General features: G+C 42.8%; 1 protein-coding gene across 6 annotated transcripts in view; it reads left to right on the forward strand.

Moving 5' to 3' along the window:
* Window positions 1-22,188, forward strand: part of actn1 (actinin, alpha 1) — a 204,170-nt gene that overhangs the window by 125,957 nt on the left and 56,025 nt on the right. For 3 of the 6 annotated variants that reach the window (XM_048537798.2, XM_048537802.2, XM_048537800.2), the window contains exons 6-8: window positions 2,010-2,088; window positions 7,630-7,711; window positions 15,215-15,300. In XM_048537798.2, the coding sequence (XP_048393755.1) occupies window positions 2,010-2,088; window positions 7,630-7,711; window positions 15,215-15,300 (247 nt within the window). Of the gene's footprint in view, window positions 1-2,009; window positions 2,089-7,629; window positions 7,712-14,908; window positions 14,995-15,214; window positions 15,301-22,188 lie in introns of all 6 variants that reach the window. The other 3 variants (XM_048537797.2, XM_048537801.2, XM_048537799.2) reach the window with 1 other exon arrangement.

A 22,188-nucleotide genomic window follows, 5' to 3' on the forward strand; every position in this document is an offset into this window, starting at 1 on the left:
TATACCCTTCCTAGATGTGGAGCCAAGAATTGGAGACGCTGGAGCTTTTGAAGCTGAACTGGTGTAATAACATCCCTGCTTCTGTGCTATAGCCGATACTTAGAAAGCCATGATCTGCTTAACAACACCTTGCACATGGCCGAAACCCTCTCCAAAGAACTGAGGCTTTGAATTCAAGTTAGATAAAAGTGTCAAAAGCCACCCATGTTTTGGAACTGAAGAAGTAATATTAGGATTAGACAGTGACGTTTCAAACTGTTACTGTGATAGCATTGAAGGCTGGGGCTCAAAGTCTAGCTTTGGATTTTTGGAAGTGGTTGAAGAGAATACCTGACAATTTTATACTCCCCACGTTATTGCCATTGACCTCTTGATTTGTTTAGATGTTAGTGTCACGCTGTTGTGAATGGATCTGAAAGCAACCCTCACAGTAAGTTCGCTATGATCCCAAAAGGCAGCAGCTGTAAAATTTATTTATCTTTAAACCTGGTGCAGTCAGCTTATTGGATCCACCTAACTAATGGGAGCTGCCAGCATCTTCTGGCTAATGCATTGGGAGCCAGCGAGATTACACACCATCCTTGCACAAAGTGGATGCAGTTTTACGTACATAGCCTTTTTTAATTCTTTGATGGAATTTCAATATCACTGGCAAGATCAGCATTCATTGTCCGTCCTTAATTATACTTAAACAAGAGGTTTGCAAGACTATTTATTGGACAGTTGAAGTCAACTGCGTTGCTCTGGATCCAGTGTGGCATTTGGTCAGACTGGTTAAGAGTGGCAGATTTCCCTTCCCCCAAGTCATAAAACTGAGACTAACTTTCAAATCCAGGCTTGTTTTAATAATTGGAGTTAAAACCCACCAGCTGCTATGGTAGGATTTGATCCCATGTGCCCAGAATACTTTACTGATACTATTATATTACTACTTTGTCACGGTCTTCCCCCGTATACATATATCTTAACATCATAACATCATTTAGTTTTGTGGCCAATTGATCCAGTGCACAAGGTTAAATATGAAGGATTCAATTAAACACCTGAGAACAGGTTCAGTTATAGAATCCCTACAATGTGGTTGCTGGCCATTCAACCCAAGTTCACACGGAGCCTCCGAAGAGCATCCCACTCACCCAGATGTACCCCCTCTGCTAATCTACTTACCCAAAATCCCTGGACACTACGGGCAATCTAGCACAGCCAATCCACCAGAACTCCCACCCCCACCCCAAATCTTTGGACTGTGGGAGGAAATCAGAACACCCGGCAGAAACCCATGCAGACCCGGGGAGAATGTGCAAACTCCACACAGCCTCCCGAGGGTGGAGTGGAGCCTGTCCCTGGAGCTGTGAGGCAGCAGTGCTAACCACTGAGCTACCGTGCTGTCCAGTCCTTTTAAGCATGATGCCCTTTTCATGTAAATCGAGGCTAATCTCTACCCCAAATCTATTCTGTTGTCCATGTTCCACATCCTGTGAGAACCTTCCTGAACAAATTTACCTCGTTCTGGGTTGAAAGGTGCAATTAACTCACCCATCCATTTGGAAGAGAGAATTTGAGACTTTGTGTTGTGTTGAACGCTCCTCGATTTCAGTCCAAGGTGTTCTTTGTTTTGATTTAAGTGTTGCTGATGGATCCAGAAGTTACCTTCACAGTGCCAGAGCCCTAATTTTTAGAATTGTGCCCCCTTGAGTTTGAATCCCACATCAGAGTTTCTCTTTTAACTGTTAAGGAAATTGTTAGGACACTGTTAAATTAGTACCATAGAGATAGAGGCCTGTCAAGCAGGTGCGAAGCACCAGTTTTCATTAAGCAGTTCAACGCAACACTGGAGGGTGGTGGACATGGCTGAGCAATGTGGCAGTGTTTTCTGATCGTGGAGCTTCATTGTGACATGCTGTTTCAAGTAGTTTCAAAGCAGAGCTGGAAACTGAAGTTGACGTGTGGAATATGGGAAAATGCTAAGGGCAGTATAATTTTCTTTCCTGTTTTTCCTCTGTTCCTAGTTGGAAGGATGGCCTTGGATTCTGTGCTCTTATCCATAGACACCGGCCAGAGCTTATTGACTATGCAAAGCTGCGAAAGGTTTGGCATCCCTGTTCTCCGTTCGTGCGTGCATTTGTTGTGCAAATGAATAAATTTGCATAGTCTGATACTCGATCTAAATACTTTTTTTTGATACACCCATTGATACCTTCTCGTTGAATCCCCTCAGCAAAATTTTCCATCCCTGTGTGAAAGGTTAAGTTTTGGGAAAATGTTTCTGATAAAGGGGTTGGTCTGCTTCGATGTGAAGAATTTATCTCTTGGGTCTATGTTGTTCAGCTGCAATGCCTGTCCTTATACTGCTCCTGAATATCTTTCCGTTTGTGGGCGAGAGTTGTGAATTTGCCTGCAAAGGTGATCGGAAACTGTCTTAGCATTGTGGATCTAGACTTTCTACCTTGCACGGCCCCTTCCTTAGTGAAGGCAGTGTTTATGTGATGCGTGAACACCTTTCTTTCCCCCTCATCCTGGGTGTTGGGGTCCCCGTCAATGGCAGCAGCAGCAAAGATGTGGAAAGTTTAAGCTGTGGTGTGTCCTATGTGCGGGGCTGCGTGGTGGCTCGCAGCACGAGGGACCCAGGTTCAATTCCACCCTCGGGTGACTGTCGGTGCAGAATTTGCATGTTCTCCTCGTGTCTGCAGTCACTCTGGTTCCCTCCCACCGTCCAAAGATGTGCGGGTTAGGTGGATTGGCTATGCTAAATGGCCCACCGTGTCTAGGGTAGGTGGATTAGATATGGGAAATGCAGGGATAAGGTAGAGGTTGGGTCTGGGCGGGATACTCTTTGGAGAGTCGCTGTAGACCTGATGAGCCAAATGGCCTGCTTCCATGTGTAGGGATTCTGATTCTCATGTTTAAAGCAGAGTGCTTGGGACAGAAGGTGGGAATACTGGTGCAATTGAGAAGGTCTGGTGAAGGGAACAGCTGGAATGAAACTGCAAAATTTAAATAAAAATGCGTTCTTGATTGGTACAAGTTACAGCAGCATTTTCATCAGTGGAAATTTTGCGAGCCCAGTGAAATCAGGCCAGTTAATTTTTTCTTGGTTCTTTAGCAGTCAACTTGTGTGGATACATAGAATGACATTTGAAAACACTACTGGATAGTTGACCCTCTAAATAAAATCACCCCAGTAAAATGGCCTCTACACACTTACCAATTTTATTGCTTTCACTTGCAACATTAAGGTTAGAGCCTCTCTGGACCATGCAGTCAGTTTTGATCTTAGTTGCAAAACAAGTTCGTAGAGAGCTGAGAGAAAAAGAGGAGAACCTGAAACTTCTCATTAGCTCTCGTTTGATCAATAAAGACCTTTTCTGGGTTATTGGAAATCTCCACCATTTCTTAGCCACTTGCTTTCAAAGCAATAAGTGATTTTTCTGTGATTTTGTATTTTTCTCTTGAAAAGAGATCCTCTGTTAGAAATGTGTGATCTCAGTGGGTGAGAATTCATTTTGGGATATTGTTCCTGAGTAGCTTTGCAGAGATTATCTGACAAGACTGCGGCAAAAACATTTCAATTCATTTGATTAAATACAGTTCCCACATTATAAAACACACAAAGACTTCAAGAACAGATTCTGAGTTTTGTTGAGGTGCTGTTTTGATACAGATGAGTAACATCACCATACCGGTCACTTGTGTAAATTCACAAGCAGCTTCAAGCAGGCCAATTTTTTTCCATCTGTAGATGTCGTGCATCTGTAGAGGTGCATAACAATAGCTTATCTTGTGATTCTAATATTGCAGCCCTGAGAGAGAAATATCACAAATTCAGTTCCCTTTTATTTCCTGAAGAAAAACCCAATAAGGCTCTCATTTCTCTCTTTCAATTAATCTCTATGTTGACACTGCTTTTGGTAGACCTCACTGTGTACTACTTGCACGCATTGTCTTGATTTTTCACTTCCCTTTAGTATGTTAGTTTTGTCTTGCTCGCTCTCCACAACCCACAGTATTAAAGAATCATCTTTGTGTTGACTGCTAAAGAACCAAGAAAAAATTAACTGGCCTGATTTCACTGGGCTCGCAAAATTTCCACTGATGTTCTTATGCACAGCATAAGACTCAATATTTCAACATGAATCAGGGATCTTGAATGAATCTGTAGTTTTGCTCGCAATTGTATGCGGTCTTACTGGCTTCTTCAGATTCACCCTCGTGAAACAGTTGGAGTAATGTCCATAAGTGTGCAACACCTTAGTCCATACTTAGATATAGCTTGATACTTACTAGATTTCCCAGTTGTGGAGGGTCATTTCCACCTCATCATCAACACTTTGTTTAACATAATCTGTAAGTGAGATCATGATGTTGCAAACTAATGTTGTAGATAAAGTTTACAAGCCCAAACAAAACAAGCTGACCGGGAGACTTCTTCACTTTCATCTCTTAACCTTTTCCCACTTTTTCTTGATCCTAATTATGTCTGCCACCTTTGTCTTCAAATTTTGAAGCCGACCCACAGCTCTAAAAGAAGACACACTCCACTGACCAAGCATCCCACCAGAGTGAGCCATACGTTGATGGGCTCAGGCCAAAGTACAATTCCATAACCCCAGCTGAGGCTTGAAAGCCTAACAGATATTGGTGAGAAAAAACTGAACAAAAAGTAATGGAAAGCATCAAACAAATAGAAAGTAGTGAACTCCAGTATGGCAGATATTCAAGCAGTAGATGTGAACATCAACAGCAAATGTGAACACCCTCCTGTCTACACCCCACATCTTACAACAGTGACTATAGGATCATGTGCAACAGTCAAGTTACTCCAGAAGTACAATGGGTCATGGAGAACATGTTAGGAGGTATTAGAGTTTGAGAATTGGATCAACAATGATGAACTATCCCCATTTATCTGCCAATTTTAGTTTTAAACATCTTGACAGTATGTCCTGCATACCGTTGCTCTAAACTATTTGCCTCTATTGTGAGAGATACCAAAAACAACCCTCACATACAGGATTTGTACTAAATTCAGCCCTTTTCTACTTCCATGCTCATTTTGCCATTAGCTATTGGAAGCATCAGTTGTCATGACAAAACTTCGGCAGAGAGAAACTTTCACCGGGAAATGTGAAGAAAGCAATTTGAACTGGTGATTACTGGACTAACATGAGATTGGTTGGATTGTGTGATGATGTTGCATGCTTACCATGTCAAATCTTTACTCGTGCTTCCTGAAGTTGTCTACTTCCAGAGGCTGACACAAAAATCCCGTCAACCAACCATACTGTCTGGTATAGTGGGCCAATCAGTGAATAGCACTGTTGACTCTGCAACTCCAAATTACCAGTAAATCAGCAGAAAATAAGCTGTTGGATTACTGTGGTATGGGTTGAAAGTTGTTTGTTTGAGTTCACTAATCATGAAATACACAGAAGCAAGATAGATTAAGCATTGCAGACACTAATAAGGTAATTTGATTTCCTGCAAATACCCAAAAACTTTTAAAAGTTGTACAAACTCCCATTTCTTCAGTTCTCTAGGTGAATATGGATTGTTTCTGTGTGATGAAGCACTTGTGACTAACTAACTTTGTAAACCATCTTAAATAAACAATTACCTTTTTGACTTGGGACACATCATCTTCCCTCTCAGAGTGCTCAACACAGGATCCATATCGCTTCCACTGCCATTTGTTAGAACGAATGGACTCAGTCAGTGTTAACCTAATGAATCATAAAATTGCACAACAAAGAACAAGATAATAAAATGTGAGGCTGGATGAACACAGCAGGCCAAGCAGCATCTCAGGAGCTCAGGTGCTCCTGAGATGCTGCTTGGCCTGCTGTGTTCATCCAGCCTCACATTTTATTATCTTGGAATCTCCAGCATCTGCAGTTCCCATTATCTCCAACAAAGAACAAAGTATTTTGTCCATCCTGCCAAAGGCCGATCTAAGAAAATGCTGTCGAATTATTCCCCATCCCCCCAAGTGTTTTGACAGTTTCCTCACATTTATTTTCCTTTTCAAGTATAAATGCAATTCCTTTTTGAAATTTATTATTTAATCTACTTCCCACACTCGTTCAAGTGATGCGTTCCGAATCTTAACTGTTCAGTGTTTAAATAAAAATCTTCTCATCTCTATCTCCTTTTCCAATTATCTTAAATCTGATTCCCCATAGCTTTTTTTTTTTAAAAAAGTTCTTTCATTGCTCTTTTGGCCAACATTCTCTGCCTATTCCTGATTGCCCTTGAGCTGAGTGGTTTGCCTGGCTATTTCAGAGGGCTGGTAAGAGTCCATTACATTCCTATGGATCTGAAGTCTTAGCAGGCCAGACCAGATAAGGATGGCAGATTTCATCCCCAAAGGAAGGGAACTTATCAATAGGGTTTCACAATCGCCATTACTAAGATTAATTTGCAATTGCAGCGATCTGAGTGTATTTGAAAACCCACCAGCTATCTCTAATTTTGAGGTTTTTGATTAAATCTCCTTTTCTATAAAGAGTGAAATCTCTGTTCCACGTACTTGTTTTTTTTTAAAACAAAACAGTAACTGATTTTTAGATAACAACGTGTAGAGCTGGATGAACACAGCAGGCCAAGCAGCATCTTAGGAGCAGGAAAACTGACATTGCGGGCCCAGACCCTTCTTCAGAAATGGGAGGGGGGAGAGGGTTCTGAAATAAATAGGGAGAGAGGGGGAGTTGGATCGAAGATGGATAACAGAGAAGAGACAGACAAGTTAGAGGTGGGGATGGAGCCAGTAAAGGTGAGTGGAGGTGGGGAGGCAGGGAGGAGATAGGTCAGGCCAAGGAGGACAGCCAGGTGAAGGGATCGGGATGAGTACCCTGATGGGAAATTGTGTTGGAGTTCAGATTAACCAGAGGTTTGAATTCCACTGCCTTCCCCCATGTTATGATCTGAAGGGGAAGGGATATTTCTTTACCTATTCATTGTTTGATTACAGGAAAATTTTTGAGTATTTAGTAGGATGCTGGATTGTTGTTTATACTTGACTGTGTGCTTTCTTTAAGAAATAAGTGCTTTTGAATTGAATACACAGGTCTTATTGTTAAAAGCTCCTCAGATAAAACTATTAAATTGTGTTGACATAATCCAATGACCATTAATGCACCCATGTTCAAACTGCACCTGTTCTAAAGTTCAAACTATGGAGCATCTGTATTAAGATTGAGCGTTAACACAAATTTAACCTTGAATTAGCAGAAACACAGATAACGAAGGAAGGTCAATAATAAAAACTCATTGGCTACGATTAGGGCTAGGGTTACAGGCTAGCTGGCTGTTTGGTTCTCCAATAAAGGAGTCGTGGTACACAACAGCGTCTGATGTGTTCTGTTTTCTTCCGGACACGATGATGTTGAGTCTTCATTTGTCTGTCGCGAGGGTTTTCTGTCTGGTTCCTCAAGCCAGAAGTGGGCCTCTCACCTTTGAGAGGAGTTTCGGTGAGAGAATGAGGTGCTGACTCCTCAAATCCAAATTCTGACATTCTCGCACACAGTTGCAACAGTACCATCACACAGTAGACTTTAGGACTTACAAACAAGGTGGGGAGGGCATGTCAGTCTTGAAATCTGCTATTGACCTTTGCTTTTCTTATTGTCTTAGGATGACCCTTACACCAACTTGAACACAGCCTTTGACGTGGCAGAAAAATACCTGGACATTCCCAAAATGTTGGATGCTGAAGGTGAGTGTTTTTATTGTCACTGTTTTACTGTTAGTGATTTACAAAACCTCAACAGATTTTTGTTGCACTGCCTTAGAACTATTATAATTACAAGATAAACCTGTACCTTTTGAATTAAGACTGTCTGTCTGAAATTAGTTATGACCGGTAACTAAACATTGCAGTGTCAACTGAGTGGGAGTTTGAAACTCCGCGAATCTGCAAGTTGGCTTTATTTGCATTCTTTCACACATTGTGCTGTTTCTGATGCACAAATAGCTCAGTACTGCATTAACTATGAAACAGCCACATATATACTGTGGTGCTTTAGAAGGTAGTCCCACATATGTGGTGCTCAGTTGAAATCGCCGAGGGGCAAGACAGCATTATCAAAAGAGCATTGAGATTGTAGACGGTCATCAAGCTGAAAGTGGTCAGCGATGGGGAGGGATGAGACCAGGGGAGAAACGTGGATGAGATGTTGAACTTGCTGTGTTATTTGGCCATGATTTCTTGAAGGTCAGCGAATGCAGCAGTGATGATTTGGAGAGAATTAGAACAAATCTGTGTTTTTGGATGACCCCAAGCTTTTGCATGATAGCAGATGGGAGCGTGATTACGAGTTCATGGTTACAGCCAATCCCAGTGATTAGAATTGTGGAATAGGGTTATGGGTAAACTGAGGCAGGGAGTTATAGAAGGATGACGTTATAGAAGGATGATGTACACCAAGAGTACTGACTTAACCACTCTATATCCTCTGTGCAGACTCTTCATTTCATCCTCACCACTTAGTTTCCCACCTACTTTTGAGTCATCCGCAAACTGAGCCATAGTACATTCACTTCCTCAAATAAGTCATGAATGTATATTGCCAGCAATTGCGGTCCCAGCACCGATCCCTGTGGTACTCAATTAGTTACCAGCTGCCATTCTCACAATGTACCCTATATGTCCGCCTGGAACCAAAAGCTGGATTTTATAGCTGCAACTTGTTTGTCACACTCTGCCTTCTCTAAACAGCCCTTCCCCTAACCTCTGTGCAAAGTTATTATTTTTGGGTTGGTGCAATTGTGCAGATTCGGCAGCATCCCCATGCTTTTTTTCTGACACAGTATTGTAACTTTTAAAGCTTTCTGCAAGAAAGAAAGACAGGATTCAGAGAGTGGTGGCTTGTAAGTTTGTAGCGGTGACCAGCCTCTCAACACTGTGAAGCCCCTCTGCCATATGACATCCCTGCCTCGACACCCGATTTTAGGTGTGAATGTATCCCATCTTCATCCTGTTATTTTGCTGAGTTTAGGAGCAAGAGCATCCCTTAATTTCCATTCTGCATCCCTCACCCAAGTTGCTCCCGGGCCTCCCTTGAATAACAGACAATCTGGCCTAGAGTTAATGGACCAAGACTATGACTTCTCATTCCCCTCCCCTCCCCTCCCCACCCTTGTCTGCCTTCCGGAGAGACCACTCTCTTCAGGACTCCCTTGTCCACTCCACACTCCCCTCCAACCCCACCACACCCGGCACCTTCCTCCGCAACGGCAGGAAGTGCTACACTTGCCCCCACACCTCCTCCCTCACCCTCATCCCACGCCCCAAGATGACTTTCAAGCAGATGTTCAATTGCACATCTGCCAATGTGGTATACTGTATCCAGTGTACCTGGTGTGGCTACCTCTACGTTGGGGAAACCAAGCGGAGGCTTGGGGACCGCGTGGTTCGCGATAAACAACTGCCCCTAGTGAGTTTTGAGAAGATTTGTAGCTCAGATTGAGTTTCTGGATGTGAGTTTGCTTGCTGAGCTGGAAGGTTCGTTTTCAGACGTTTCGTCACCATTCTAGGTAACATCATCAGTGAGCCTCCGGTGAAGCGCTGGTGTTATGTCCCGCTTTCTATTTATATGTTTAGGTTTAGGGACATAACACCAGCGCTTCGTTGGAGACTCACTGATGTTACCTAGAATGGTGACGAAACGTCTGAAAACTAACCTTCCAGCTCAGCGAGCAAACTTACATCCATAACTGTATCTCCCAGTCGCGAACCATTTTAACTCCCTCTCCCATTCCTTAGATGACATGTCCATCCTGGGCCTCCTGCAGTGCCACAATGATGCCATCCGAAGGTTGCACGAACAGCAACTCATTCTGCTTGGGAACCCTGCAGCCCAATGGTGTCAATGTGGACTTTACAATCTCCCCTTCCCCCACTGCATCCCAAAACCAGCCCAGTTCTTCCCCTCCCACCACTGCATTCCAAAACCAGCCCAGCTTGCCCCTGCCTCCCTAGCCTGTTCTTCGTCTCACCTCTCCCCTCCTCCCACCTCAAGCTGTGCCTCCATTTCCCACCTACTAACCTCATCCCGCCTCCTTGACCTGTCCGTCCTCTCCGGACTGACCTATCCCCTCCCTACCTCCCCACCTATACTCTGCTCTCTACCTATCTTCTCCTCTATCCGTCTTCGGTCTGCCTCCCCCTCTATCCCTATTTATTTCAGAACCCTCTCCCCATCCCCCTTTTCTGAAGAAGGTCCTAAGCCCGAAACATCAGCTTTTGCGCTCCTGAGATGCTGCTTGGCCTGCTGTGTTCACCCAGCTTCACACTTTTTGTTATCTCAGATTCTCCATCATCTGCAGTTCCCATTATCTCTGATCACAAACCCTTTAGCGTCCAATTTCTGTTCATCCCAAAAGAAACATAGAGTTGCAGTAATCCAAAAGACTTTACTCGTTGGGTAAGGTGCTTAAAAAAAATTTGAGAGAGAGACAGAATTGAAATTGGTTGACGAAATGGTTTCTTGATGAAATCAAGAACATTCAGATGTAGATGTTTGGTGGAAGGTTGGATTTTGTATCAGGTAACAGACTCTGGTGACTGAAAGTTGTAATTCCCTGTAAATGTCAAACAATTCTGCTCCTTGGAATAGCCAGTACGGTTTATTCTGCATAGATTCTAAATTGAATCATTATTATGTATACTTGAGTGAGTGTAAACGTTTTTATGCCGTGTTGTGGGGAGAATCTCACCATTTCACACTACTTGTGGTGTTTTCTGCAGTTAACTCCAGGATTCTGTGAACTTCCCTATGAACACAGTAACGTGAAGATAATCTCCATTAAACCCTCGTTGTTGCAACATAGAAAACAACAGATCATCTCTTGAGGTCACATGTCAGCTGTCCTCTTTCATCATACTCTTGTACCTCAGTCACAACAACTGGTTATGTAGTGATAACAAACTGTGGAGCTGGATGAACACAGCAGGCCAAGCAGCAACTTAGGAGCACAAAAGCTGACTTTTCAGGCCTCAACCCTTCATCAGAAAAGGGGGATGGGGAGAGGATTCTGAGATAAATAAGGAGAAGAAGGACTGTTCCGCACCTCCACTGACCCTAAACCCCACCTCTTCCTCCGTTACATTGATGACTGTATCGGCGTCGCCTCTTGCTCCCAAGAGGAGCTCGAACAGTTCATCCACTTCACCAACTCCTTCCACCCCAACCTCAAATTCACCTGGAGCATCTCCAACACATCCCTCACCTTCCTGGACCCCTCTGTCTCTATCTCAGGCAACCACCTAGAAACTGATGTCCATTTCAAGCCCACTGACTCCCACAGCTACCTAGAATGCACCTCCTCCCACCCACCCTCCTGCAAAAATTCCATCCCTTATTCTCAATTCCTTTCTCTCCGCCGCATCTGCTCCCAAGATGAGACATTCCACTCCTGCACATCCCAGATGTCCTCATTCTTCAAGGACCGCAACTTCCCCCCCCCCGCGGTGGTCGAGAATGCCCTCGACCAAGTGTCCTGCATTTCCCGCAACTCATCCCTCGTGCCCCGCACCCGCAATAACCGCCAAAAGAGAATACCCTCGTCCTCGCATACCACCCCACCAACCTCCGCATACAACGCATCATCCTCTGACACTTATGCCATCTATAATCCAACCCCACCACTAAAGACATTTTTCCATCCCCACCCTTGTCTGCCTTCCAGAGAGGCCACTCTGTCTGGGACTCCCTTGTCCGCTCCAAACTCCCCTCCAACCCCACCACATCTGGCACCTTCCCCAGCAACCGCAGGAAATGCTACACTCGCGCCCCCCCCCCCCCCCCCCACCTCCCTTACCCCCATCCCAGGCCCCAAGATGACTTTCCACATCAAGCAGATGTTCACCTGCACATCCGCCAATGTGGTTTACTGCATCCGCTGTACCCGGTGTGGCTACCTCTACATTGGGGAAACCAAGCGGAGGCTTGGGGACCGCTTTGCAGAACATCTACGCTCAGTTCACAATAAGTAACTGCACCTCCCAGTTGCGAACCATTTCAACTCCCCCTCCCATTCCTTTGACGACATGTCCATCCTGGGCTTCCAGCAGTGCCACAGTGATGTTATACAAAGGTTGCAGGAACAGCAACTCATATTCCACTTGGAAACCCTGCAGCCCAATGGTATCAATATGGACTTCACAAGCTTCAAAATCTCTCCTCCTCCCACTCCATCCCAAAAACAGCCCAGCTCGTCCCTGCCTCCCTAACCTGTTCTTCCTCTCACCTATCCTTGCTCCCACCTCAAGCCGCACCCCCACTTCCTACCTACTAACCTCATCCCGCCCCCTTGACCTGTCCCCCCCTCCCCGGAATGACCTATCCCCTCCCTACCTATCCTCTCCTCTCCACCTATCTTCTCCTGTATCCATCTTCAGCCCGCTTCCCCCTCTGACCCTATTTATTTCAGAACCCTCTCCCCATCCCCCTTTTCTGGTGGAGGTTCTCAGCCCGAAACATCAGCTTTTGTGCTCCTGAGATGCTGCTTGGCCTGCTGTGTTCATCCAGCTCCACACTTTGTTATCTCGGATTCTCCAGCATCTGCAGTTCCCGTTATCTCTGAACTGGTTATTTAGTGCCTTTTAGATACACACAGCAGCATTACAAAACAAAAGATGATTGTGTGCTGCATAAGGAGCTGTTAGTTCAGATGACCAAATGTTTAGTCAAGGAGAGAGTTTTTACAAAGTGTCTTCTATCCATAGAATCCCTCCCAGTGTGGAAACAGCCCATTTTGCCCAACAAGTCCACACCTCTCTGAGGGCCGTCCTGCCCAGTCTCACCCCCACCCTGTCCCTGTAACCCTGCGTTTCCCATGGTTAATCCACCTAACCTACACATTCTTGGACACTCTGGGCAATTTAGCACGGCCAGTCCACTTAATTTGCGCATCTTTGGATTGTGGGAGGAAACCCGAGCTCCTGGAGGAAACCCACACAGACGTAGTGACAGTGTGCAAATGCTACACAGACAGTCACTTGAGGCCGGAATTGAACCCCAGTCCCTGGCATTGTGAGGCAGCAATACTAACCACTGAGCCATCAAGAAAGGACTGCCATGCATTGTCTGGGAAACGAATCTGGGCTTCCCCCTACGTGGGGGGCGAGAATTCCACCACTGTTTCACACGTGCAACCATGAGGAGGGGGTAAGGCTATCAGTCCAAGGGGAGGGTATTCAAGAGCCTTAGCATTTCAATAACTGACCATCATCAATAGAGAAATGATTAAAATCGGTGTTGCTCAAAATGCAAGAATTAGGGAGTGCAGCTATATTTGAAGGTTTGTGGGACTGGAGGAATGCAACAGTCTAAGCAGGATTCACAGAGAGCAATGTGCATACTGTTGACGGCAATTCTCCCAAACTGAACTACAACGAATCTGATTAGGAGATCTCTACCTCCCAAAACTTTAATTCAGAATTTATGCTCTTGGATGCCAAGGGTGTTCTGATATTTAAATTGTGTTTTGAAGGTACATTGGTGCAATAGCCAAGCCACACAAACTGCCTCCTGGAGTAATTATATGCCATTCAATTTCCATGTCACGTGGAAGAAACTCTTCATTGTCTGACTGACATTGCCCAATGCATATCAGAGTTATCTTTGCATACATTGTGAAAGCAATTGTATCGCACCACAATTACTTTTAAAAGTCCACCACGCTCAGTTGTAGTTAACTTTGTAAGAATTTACTTGTGAATACTCTTTGTTTTGATATGGACTTTGCCTGTTAACTTACCCGGTGTGTGAAATTGTGTTTTCTCACTAAAAACCAAAAGAAATGTAGATGCTGTAAATCAGGAACAAAAACAAAGTTGCTGGAAAAGCTCATCAGGGCTGGCAGCATCTGTGGAGGAGAAAACGGCGTTAATGTTTCAAGTCCAGTGACCCTTCCTCAGAACTTGTTGTGTTTTCTCACTGTTATCCTAACACAAATTAGCGAAAAAGGCATTTTTCTTCTGGCGCAGAGCTTCCTTTTGATAAGGGCACCGAGTGCCTCCAGCACTTGCAGAGTTGTTTATTTTGTTGACTGATATGATTAATGCCATGAATTGTTCCTGGCACAAATCAATGGCAGCCATTCTTGGTAATTAGAAAGGGGAGAACAACTTTCCAGTTTTTGATCATAATGATCTGATGCCCCAGTGAGAGAAAGGAATGCTAATTTAACTGTTACCAATGCAGTGAAACCTGATCATCTTATTTTGGGTGGGGCACAGCAGCAGTCTGCTATTTCCAGGTGCAAGACGTAAATCGCAGAAGTCCTAAACCTTTCATGTCTTGTTGTGTTACACTGCACAGCCTAAACTACAACATGAATGTATGATTCAACTTCTTTTTTTCACCTTTCTAATTCATCGGATGTGTAATAAGTTTTTTTGGTTCAGGAAATTAAATTGGACCATTTGTAAAATAAAAAGACACATTAGCCTGTCACAGTGCCCTGGCTAATTCACAAGTTGTTGAAATGATGGATGTGCATTGGTCAGGTTATGTTGATGTCCTTTGATAACAGTTTTAATGTGCCTTCTGTTTTTAGTCACTGGCTTCCTTGACAGTACTATTTTATCTTGTTAATGTGTTTGAAATAAAAGCCAGTGATAATGACCAGCAATGGGCCTTAGTTTAATCTGTCATTTTGCTATTGGAAGCATTAAAGTTCTCAGGACTGTAAAATCTGGATTTCACTCTGTGCGGATCGCCTCCAGCTTTCTGATTCAAAAGTCACTGCAAGTTTCGTGTCCCAGGCTCCTCGTGGGGATGAATAATTCACGTCTCTCTTGTGCAATGCAACTGTTTCTAAATGTTTTCCCTCAAGATTATCAGTAGATGAATATGTTGTTAATTTATTTTTACAAAAATAAATCCTTTCCTGTGTTTCCTGACAGACATTGTTGGTACAGCACGTCCAGACGAGAAGGCAATCATGACTTATGTCTCTAGCTTCTACCATGCATTTTCAGGAGCCCAAAAGGTATCGCAGGAGTCCATATTTCCAGCAACAATTGCTTCTCTGGCTAACTATACATATTTTTTTCTGTTCTGCAGCTGGTATGTGTTTTTTCCCCGTGCTGAACTTTCCACTCTTGATATGATCTCCTGTGTTGCATGATCGGAACAGTATGGTTCTTCGCTGATTTGTACCTTGGCTCACCTTTTCCTTTTCCTAATCTTCTCTTGTCTTCCTTGCACAGATCTTATAAGCACGCTTAGGCCGGATGAAAAGGCTGTAATGACCTATGTTTCATGTTACTACCATGCGTTCTCAGGTGCACAGAAGGTGAGAAACCTACCTCACCCCTCTGTAGAATTCCCCTTTTTTTGATTTAGATTTTCTTACTCTTGTTTAGACGGATTTAATATCATCCTTTTTTTTTATTAGTCTGGCTTACAGTGGTCCAGCTAATTTTATAAACAAAATCTAAACAAGCCCCAGATTGGGCATTGAACATGCCCATTCATTTCATTCATTCATTCATTACAGTAGCTTTTGCACAATCACCCTGGAACTTTTCCTTTGTTATAAACTTCATCAATTAGCTCATCAAATTCTCCTTGCGGCTTCCCCACAATTTGATAACATGAAAGGAAGCAGATTACATCCTTGCCTGGTGACTGCTTTCTAGATCTTTGCTCAGGATCGCTTAAGATTTGGCTTGGGTATGTGTGATTGACGTTCCTGTGTCATCCACAAGTTTTCTCTCAACTCCTGTAGCAATCCTTGTGCAATATTTTTTGTTTTGTTTTGTTTTTGGCAAAAAATAAGACTGAGAGGCAACTCAGTTCTTTGGATATAGGACATATCAAGTACTTGCCTCTTCAGTTTGTTTTTCCAGTTTTAACCCATCCCCTCTGGGTTGCCATCAGTGCTATTCTTTAGTCAGCTCAAGATGCCTCCACTTGCTACCCAATCTGTTTGGCTGGTTGTAGAAAAGCTTCCTCTGATGAAGAGTACAAACCTAGGAGTGGAGTGCTTCTGTTGGTATTGAGTGTTGCAATATGAACATTAGCACATCATCCTGACAATACAAGTAAAACAAGAAATCCTAACTCGCAGCAATTGTAGACAATCATTAAAATGTTTATAAAGAATGAAAATAAATTGTTGCAGATTTGTTGATGTTTCAGAATGTAAGTAATTACAAAGCATTGCAAGATGCACATCTCCTCCTTCTAATTTACAGAATTAAAACATGAGAGTATTACTGCACTCTGCATTTTGTATTCATAGTTTGGCACTTGCCAGATTGAGGTTATTAAATTTCTTAATCATTTATTTTCCTCTTCTAATAAAGTAGAGTATTGGGCTGTCACTAGTCTTTGTTCTTTGTTATTTTCAGAATGCTGACTTTTCTGAGAGCAATATTTTGGCACTGTACTAGTGACTTCCCAAAAAAAACCCCAAACGTGGACCGTATCTGAGTTAACCAGCCCCATCCTTTTCAGTTCCCAGCCCTTCCCCCTTTTTGTTTTTCTGGTACAGTGATCCCAGCAGAAGATTGTCTGTATTCCAGACAATTGCTAGCCTGTATAGTTATAGCTGGCCCTTCAAATTCCCTCCCATCTGGACTCTCATCTCCTAACCCCCACCCCAACATGAAGGATTTCATCTTTTTGCCTATCAATTTCTGTCCCAGTATCTTCTGTTTTGCATCATCTATCCTGGGAGGCTCAATCCAAAGCAAGGCAAACTCATAACAAAGTTTGATTACCGCTCCTCTTATACCTGTCACAAAATTACAACAGTTGTCTTATTCAAATGGGAGAAAAATTAATTATAAAATGTTGACATTCATCAGAGCCAATTGTAAATGGTAGACTCCAGGTCCACAACTGTGGTTCCCCTCATTTCTCATGGTTCTGATCATAACAATTTCCTTTGATCCAGCTGTATATAGTTCATCAATCCAGAATTTAATATTGGAGGGTCCAAAGTAAGCCAGCAGCAGATTAGTTTCCAACCCAATAACATCTTTAGAATTTTTGTCTTACAATTTCTTAGCTTCACTCTTGAGACTAGTGTCCTTACCTTTCATAGACAAAACCCACTTCCCTTTGTTATATCTTTTGCTTCACTCTCTGGCTTGGCTGGTCCTCAATCTAATGTTCAGCTAATTGTTGTGTACTGTGTGCTTAATTAATTCCTCCATTGTGTTAATGCTTAACACAAGTTTCTTTTTTTGGGTACTGCTGATTTGTGATAAATGTTCCTGTACGATTGTGGTTTTTGTAATTGACTCATTTTCTAGAATAGAAGCAACTTGTAATTGTAATTGTCTGGCCGAGTTCTGGGTCTTAGGGTATCTGCAGAGCATCGTAAGTATGGTTCAACTGAAGATGCTTGCAACTATGAATGGAAAACAATTCCTGCAAATGATGCCTAATTCATGATACTGCGTATTTGCTTATTGAAACTGATATATGGAATGATTTTCAAGAATCTTTTGCTATACATTCTTTCTGCTATGGAATGGGTACTCAATGGAAACATCTTCTGCAACTACTTTGATTTAATGAAGACAGCAATTTTATAGAGTTTTTAATTCTTCCAAAGTGTTTTCTCACTGTCATTTAGTTCTTTGCTGGTCTTTTGAGTTAATCCCATTCCATGTCTTTATCACTTCCCTGGTGAGGAAGCATGGACAGTTGACCCAGTTTGGAACCAACCCAACAGGAGGCTGTAACAAAGCCAATTCTGTCCTTTGTTTTTATATTTTCATCCCTCCTCGATGGATCGCACAGTCCTAAATGTTGTGTTATTGCTTAGCGAAGATTGGGAGCTTGTCATTTGGGAAATAATGTAAGTATGTGACCCATCTGTTGGCTTTTGATGGATGTTGGTTTTTTTGTAATCTATAAATATATGTCTGGACATTGTCTGCTGCAATTGTGAGGTTGTTTATGAAATTTTATTCCTGAGTTTTACTTATCGAACATGATGTTCCCAAGGTCAGTTGGTCAGATATTTGTCCACGAATGTCATATCATTTCTGTCTGTACTTCAGAGAATAAGCACAGCCTGTTTGCAAAGGATTTCCTGCAGTTTGCTAAGTTTGTAAAAATGCAAATATGGATTTTCTTCTTCTCCCTGATCCCTCTTCTCATTGCTCATTTTCCATTTAGATATTAGTGTTGCAAGTCTGAGGAAAATGTCTCCTGAACTCCTCCTTCTGTCATCCTGTCCTTAATACTGTGCAGGTATAGGCCCTAGTTTGGCTGGAAGTTTTCATTTTCACTTGTCTTTTCAAGCTAATTCTGAATTGGTTCTGCTGTGTATGTCTGTGTGATCATAGAAACTCACGCTTTTTAGATATTGCATGGAGTTTTCCACTAGTCTTGCATCTTCTCCCCTTTTAACATCCTACAAATCTACTGCTCTGTTGTATGTGTTTGAAGGAGCCCCTTCCTGCTAATGAATATAGCAATCTGCCTGAAGTGACAGTGACAGAGGTTTTTCTTGCGATCCAGTGCCACAGAAAAATAATTCTATTTCACATTGCAGTGGACTTTCAACTGAGACTAACAGACTGCTCGTCCTCATTGTTGTACAAAATCTTTGTATTGCTGAGTGTTTCTTTGCCCACGATGCACATTGAGAAGCTTCAAAGGTGAGTCCTATTTGCAGCATTTCCCAAATGCAATTAACTGTCCCCTCACTCCTGACTGAAGAGCTGAGTGGCTGAGGATGCAATTACAGCGTATGGAAAAAAAAAGGGCTGCAGACGTTTTGAGAATCAGACAATGCAAGAACTGCATGTGCTGGAGTCGGACATAACAGTGGGAAATTGGAGGAACACTGCAGGCCAGGCAGCATCATAGGAGCAGGAAAGTTAACCCTTCTTCAGACACTTTAAAAATGTTGCCTCCCTACAAAAATTGAAAATGTTGACACGTCTGGACAAGATTTTGCACCATGCACAAACAGACCGGGTTGTCTAGCATAACCATCAAACTTCTTTGCTCACCTTTTGAAAGAAAATTACTTTAGGAAGTAAATATTGGATTTAAATGGTCATAAGCCAGCTGCAAACTGCCTTCCGTCTGCCCTCCTATTGTAAATGCCATCTAAACTGGCAATGTTTTGTGGGGTGGCTTTCTGCACAAGTGTTAGCAAGTTTCTGTGCAACGTGTAAATTTTGTTGACATGTTGACGTTTTGAGCTTTTCTGATCGGTTTGAAATGCAGTTGGTAGACACAGTGACAGAACCAGCCCATGCTCAGTGTACACAATGAGTCACTCAATCCACAACATGTCTCCATTTTTTAAAAGAAAATTTCTCAGTTTAAATGGAGTACTGGTTTATAATGCTTACGGGAATTAAACAACTTTGCAACTGGCCTTCAAATATTTTTGTCGAAGTGGAATGATCAGGAACATCAGTGTTAGCAGTTGTGTGTTAACTGAATATGGGGCCATATAGAAACTAGTGAGTTATTATGACACAATTTCTTGGCCTCTTTGGACTTTTGTTTTAATTCAAAGCCCCAGATTCAAAATCCTGCTACTTCAATTATTTTCCCAAACTTGTGCTCCGTGTTAGACATTATAGAGAATGGCACCTAACGTTAATTATTACTTGTGTTTGTTAGCGTGACTCTCAAAATATTGCTGGACCTGGGAATCTAATGTCACTTCCACTTTGAATAAAACAATTTAGCACCACCTCCTCCAAAGGATTTTGTTTTCTTCAAATAAAAGCCTGTAGGCTCATCATTTTCAAGATTGGGAGTTGCTTATGGGCCTTGTTTAATTAATGATATCAGGTTCACTATTATATGCTGGTGCCCTCTAGTTAAACTTTGAAACAAGTAAAAGAATTACAACAAACAGAATCCTCCTAATCTGTTGAAAATGGATGTGGTTAATTAGGGTAAACATTTCTTATTGGAGTGTGTCAATCTGCTATTTTATTTCCTGTGTATCTATTTCTTAATGCTTATTCATTTTCTTGCAGTTAACACGTTTGTGTTTTTGTAGAAATAGATTTCCCTTCTTTGTGTCTGTGTCACACAACCAGATCTAGCATCTGCTACACCTGCCTCAGAAGGATCACCTACACGTGAGAAAGGATTACTATCTCATTAAAAGAAGGTCTTCCCTTCCTATAGGAAAGTGCTTGGTTTGTACTGGGCACAGCTCCCAACAGTGCACAGTAGAGACTGGGAACTCCATTTGAGTGTGCAGTGCCTTCTGAAGCACCATGGCGCCGCTTGCCTTCTTCCAGATCCAGTAACTTCTGTTCCCATTCACTGTGCTCTTTTTTTGGCTTCCGTTCTATGCTCCTTTTGTCTACCTTTTGCTTTTCTTTGTCTCAGTAGAGTTTGCAGTGCCACTCTGTTGGAAACTGTGTTGTAGCTCCCTTTGCAAATGTACGAGTTTCCATGCAGCTGCTGGAGCCCACTGTGTTTCAGGTTCCAGTGTCACGGCTGTAACGCATTACTCCTTCAAAGTGGGTCTCATCATCCAAATTACTATGTTTGTTCACAGAAGAAGAATTGAACCTGGAATAAAAGCATAACACGACAGACGCTGAAAACAGAGAACAGAACAAAATCGGGTCTGGTAGCATCTGTCAACGATTTGAACCCAATTTGGCTCCATTCCGAAGACCGGACTTGAAATGTCAATCCTGTTTTCTCTCTTCCCCACAGATGCTGCCAGATCTGCTGAGTTTCTCCAGCAGTTTGTGTTTCTTAGGTCAGAGCTGAACCTGCCCAGCCCCTCTACAGTTTGGATAACTTTTTTTTAAACATAGTCCACTGATGAGTGGAAGAAACTGGGTAGCATTGCTTTTTTCCAAGTTGGTGGAACAGAATGTGACTTTGCAGCAAACTTTAGAGACATGACCAAGTACCCTGGGAAGAGGAGTTCGGTTTCAGCCCTCCCTTATGAGATTATTGCCTCCAGTTGGCTGGATGTGGAACTGGTTTGAGTGATTGGAGACTCAGACCCTCTCAGTGAAGATGGGGGTCACAGTTGAAAAATAAACAACACAAAAGCTGGCTTGGCCTCACCTGACAATCACAAGATAACTGGCAAAGGAGTTGAAAATGTTTCGCAGATAGTTCCTGAGCTTTGTTGGAGGAGAGGCTATTGAGTCTTTACGGGAGAATGGAACCAGGTTTGTTTTGGGAACCTGGTTGATTTATCCAATCCTATGCCTGACACCATTAGGTAATGCATCAGAGGAGACTGCAAGGAGATTGAAATGTCACCAATTCGATTTTTGTGGTTGCCTCACTTGGCACAGACCCGAGACTGAAACAGAAATCTGGATCAGGGTTGATTCCAATGCTGAGCTAACCAGACAGACTGAGCAAAGAACGTTGCTGCTTCATTCCCATTTTTTCCCCCCCATTTAGAGGCGGTGTTCTACAGGGACAGAACATTGATTACACACAACAATCAGCTCACCCAGTGGGCTAATACAGCTGGAAACACTGCTGCAGTACACTGTGCAGCTAATATTAGCATTTCCCAGACTCCTGCATTTTGCAATTTTGGTTGCTGAGCAACCAAACCAAAAGTGAAATTTGTGAAAATTGGCAGAGGATCCAAAGTGGCCTACAAGTACATTTAAGAGCAAAAGACTAACTAGAGACAGAATAGGGCCCCTTAAAGATCGACAAAGTCGACTTGTGCACTGAACCCCAGGAGATGGAAGAGATACTGAATGAATAGTTAGCCTTCGTGTTTACTGTTGAGAAAGAAATGGAATCCATGGAAGTCTGGGAAATAAGTATTAATGTTTTGAAAACAGTTCACATTACATAATTGGAAGTGCTGGAAGCGTTAAAAATCGTAAAAGTGAGTAAATCCCTGGGACCTGATCAAGTGCATAACCCAGGACTTTGTGGGAAGTTAGGAAAGAAATTGCACAGCCCCTAGCAGAAATTTGTATCATCTGTAACCATGGGTGAGGTTTGAGGGGATTGGAGGATTGCTAATTTTGTGCCTTTTATTTAAGAAAGGCTGTAAGGAGAAGTTTGGGAACTGTAGACTTGCGAGCCTCACATCAGTAAGTTGTTTGAGGTCATCCCGAAAGATGGGATTTACATGCATTTGGAGGAGCAAGGACTGATTGGGGATAGTCAGCATGGTTTTGTGAGGAAATCATGTCTCACAAACTTGTTTGAGTTTTTTTTAAGAGGAAATGTGCTAGAAATT

The sequence above is a fragment of the Stegostoma tigrinum genome, chromosome 10 (genome assembly GCF_030684315.1).
Source record: "Stegostoma tigrinum isolate sSteTig4 chromosome 10, sSteTig4.hap1, whole genome shotgun sequence".
NCBI lineage: Eukaryota > Metazoa > Chordata > Chondrichthyes > Orectolobiformes > Stegostomatidae > Stegostoma > Stegostoma tigrinum.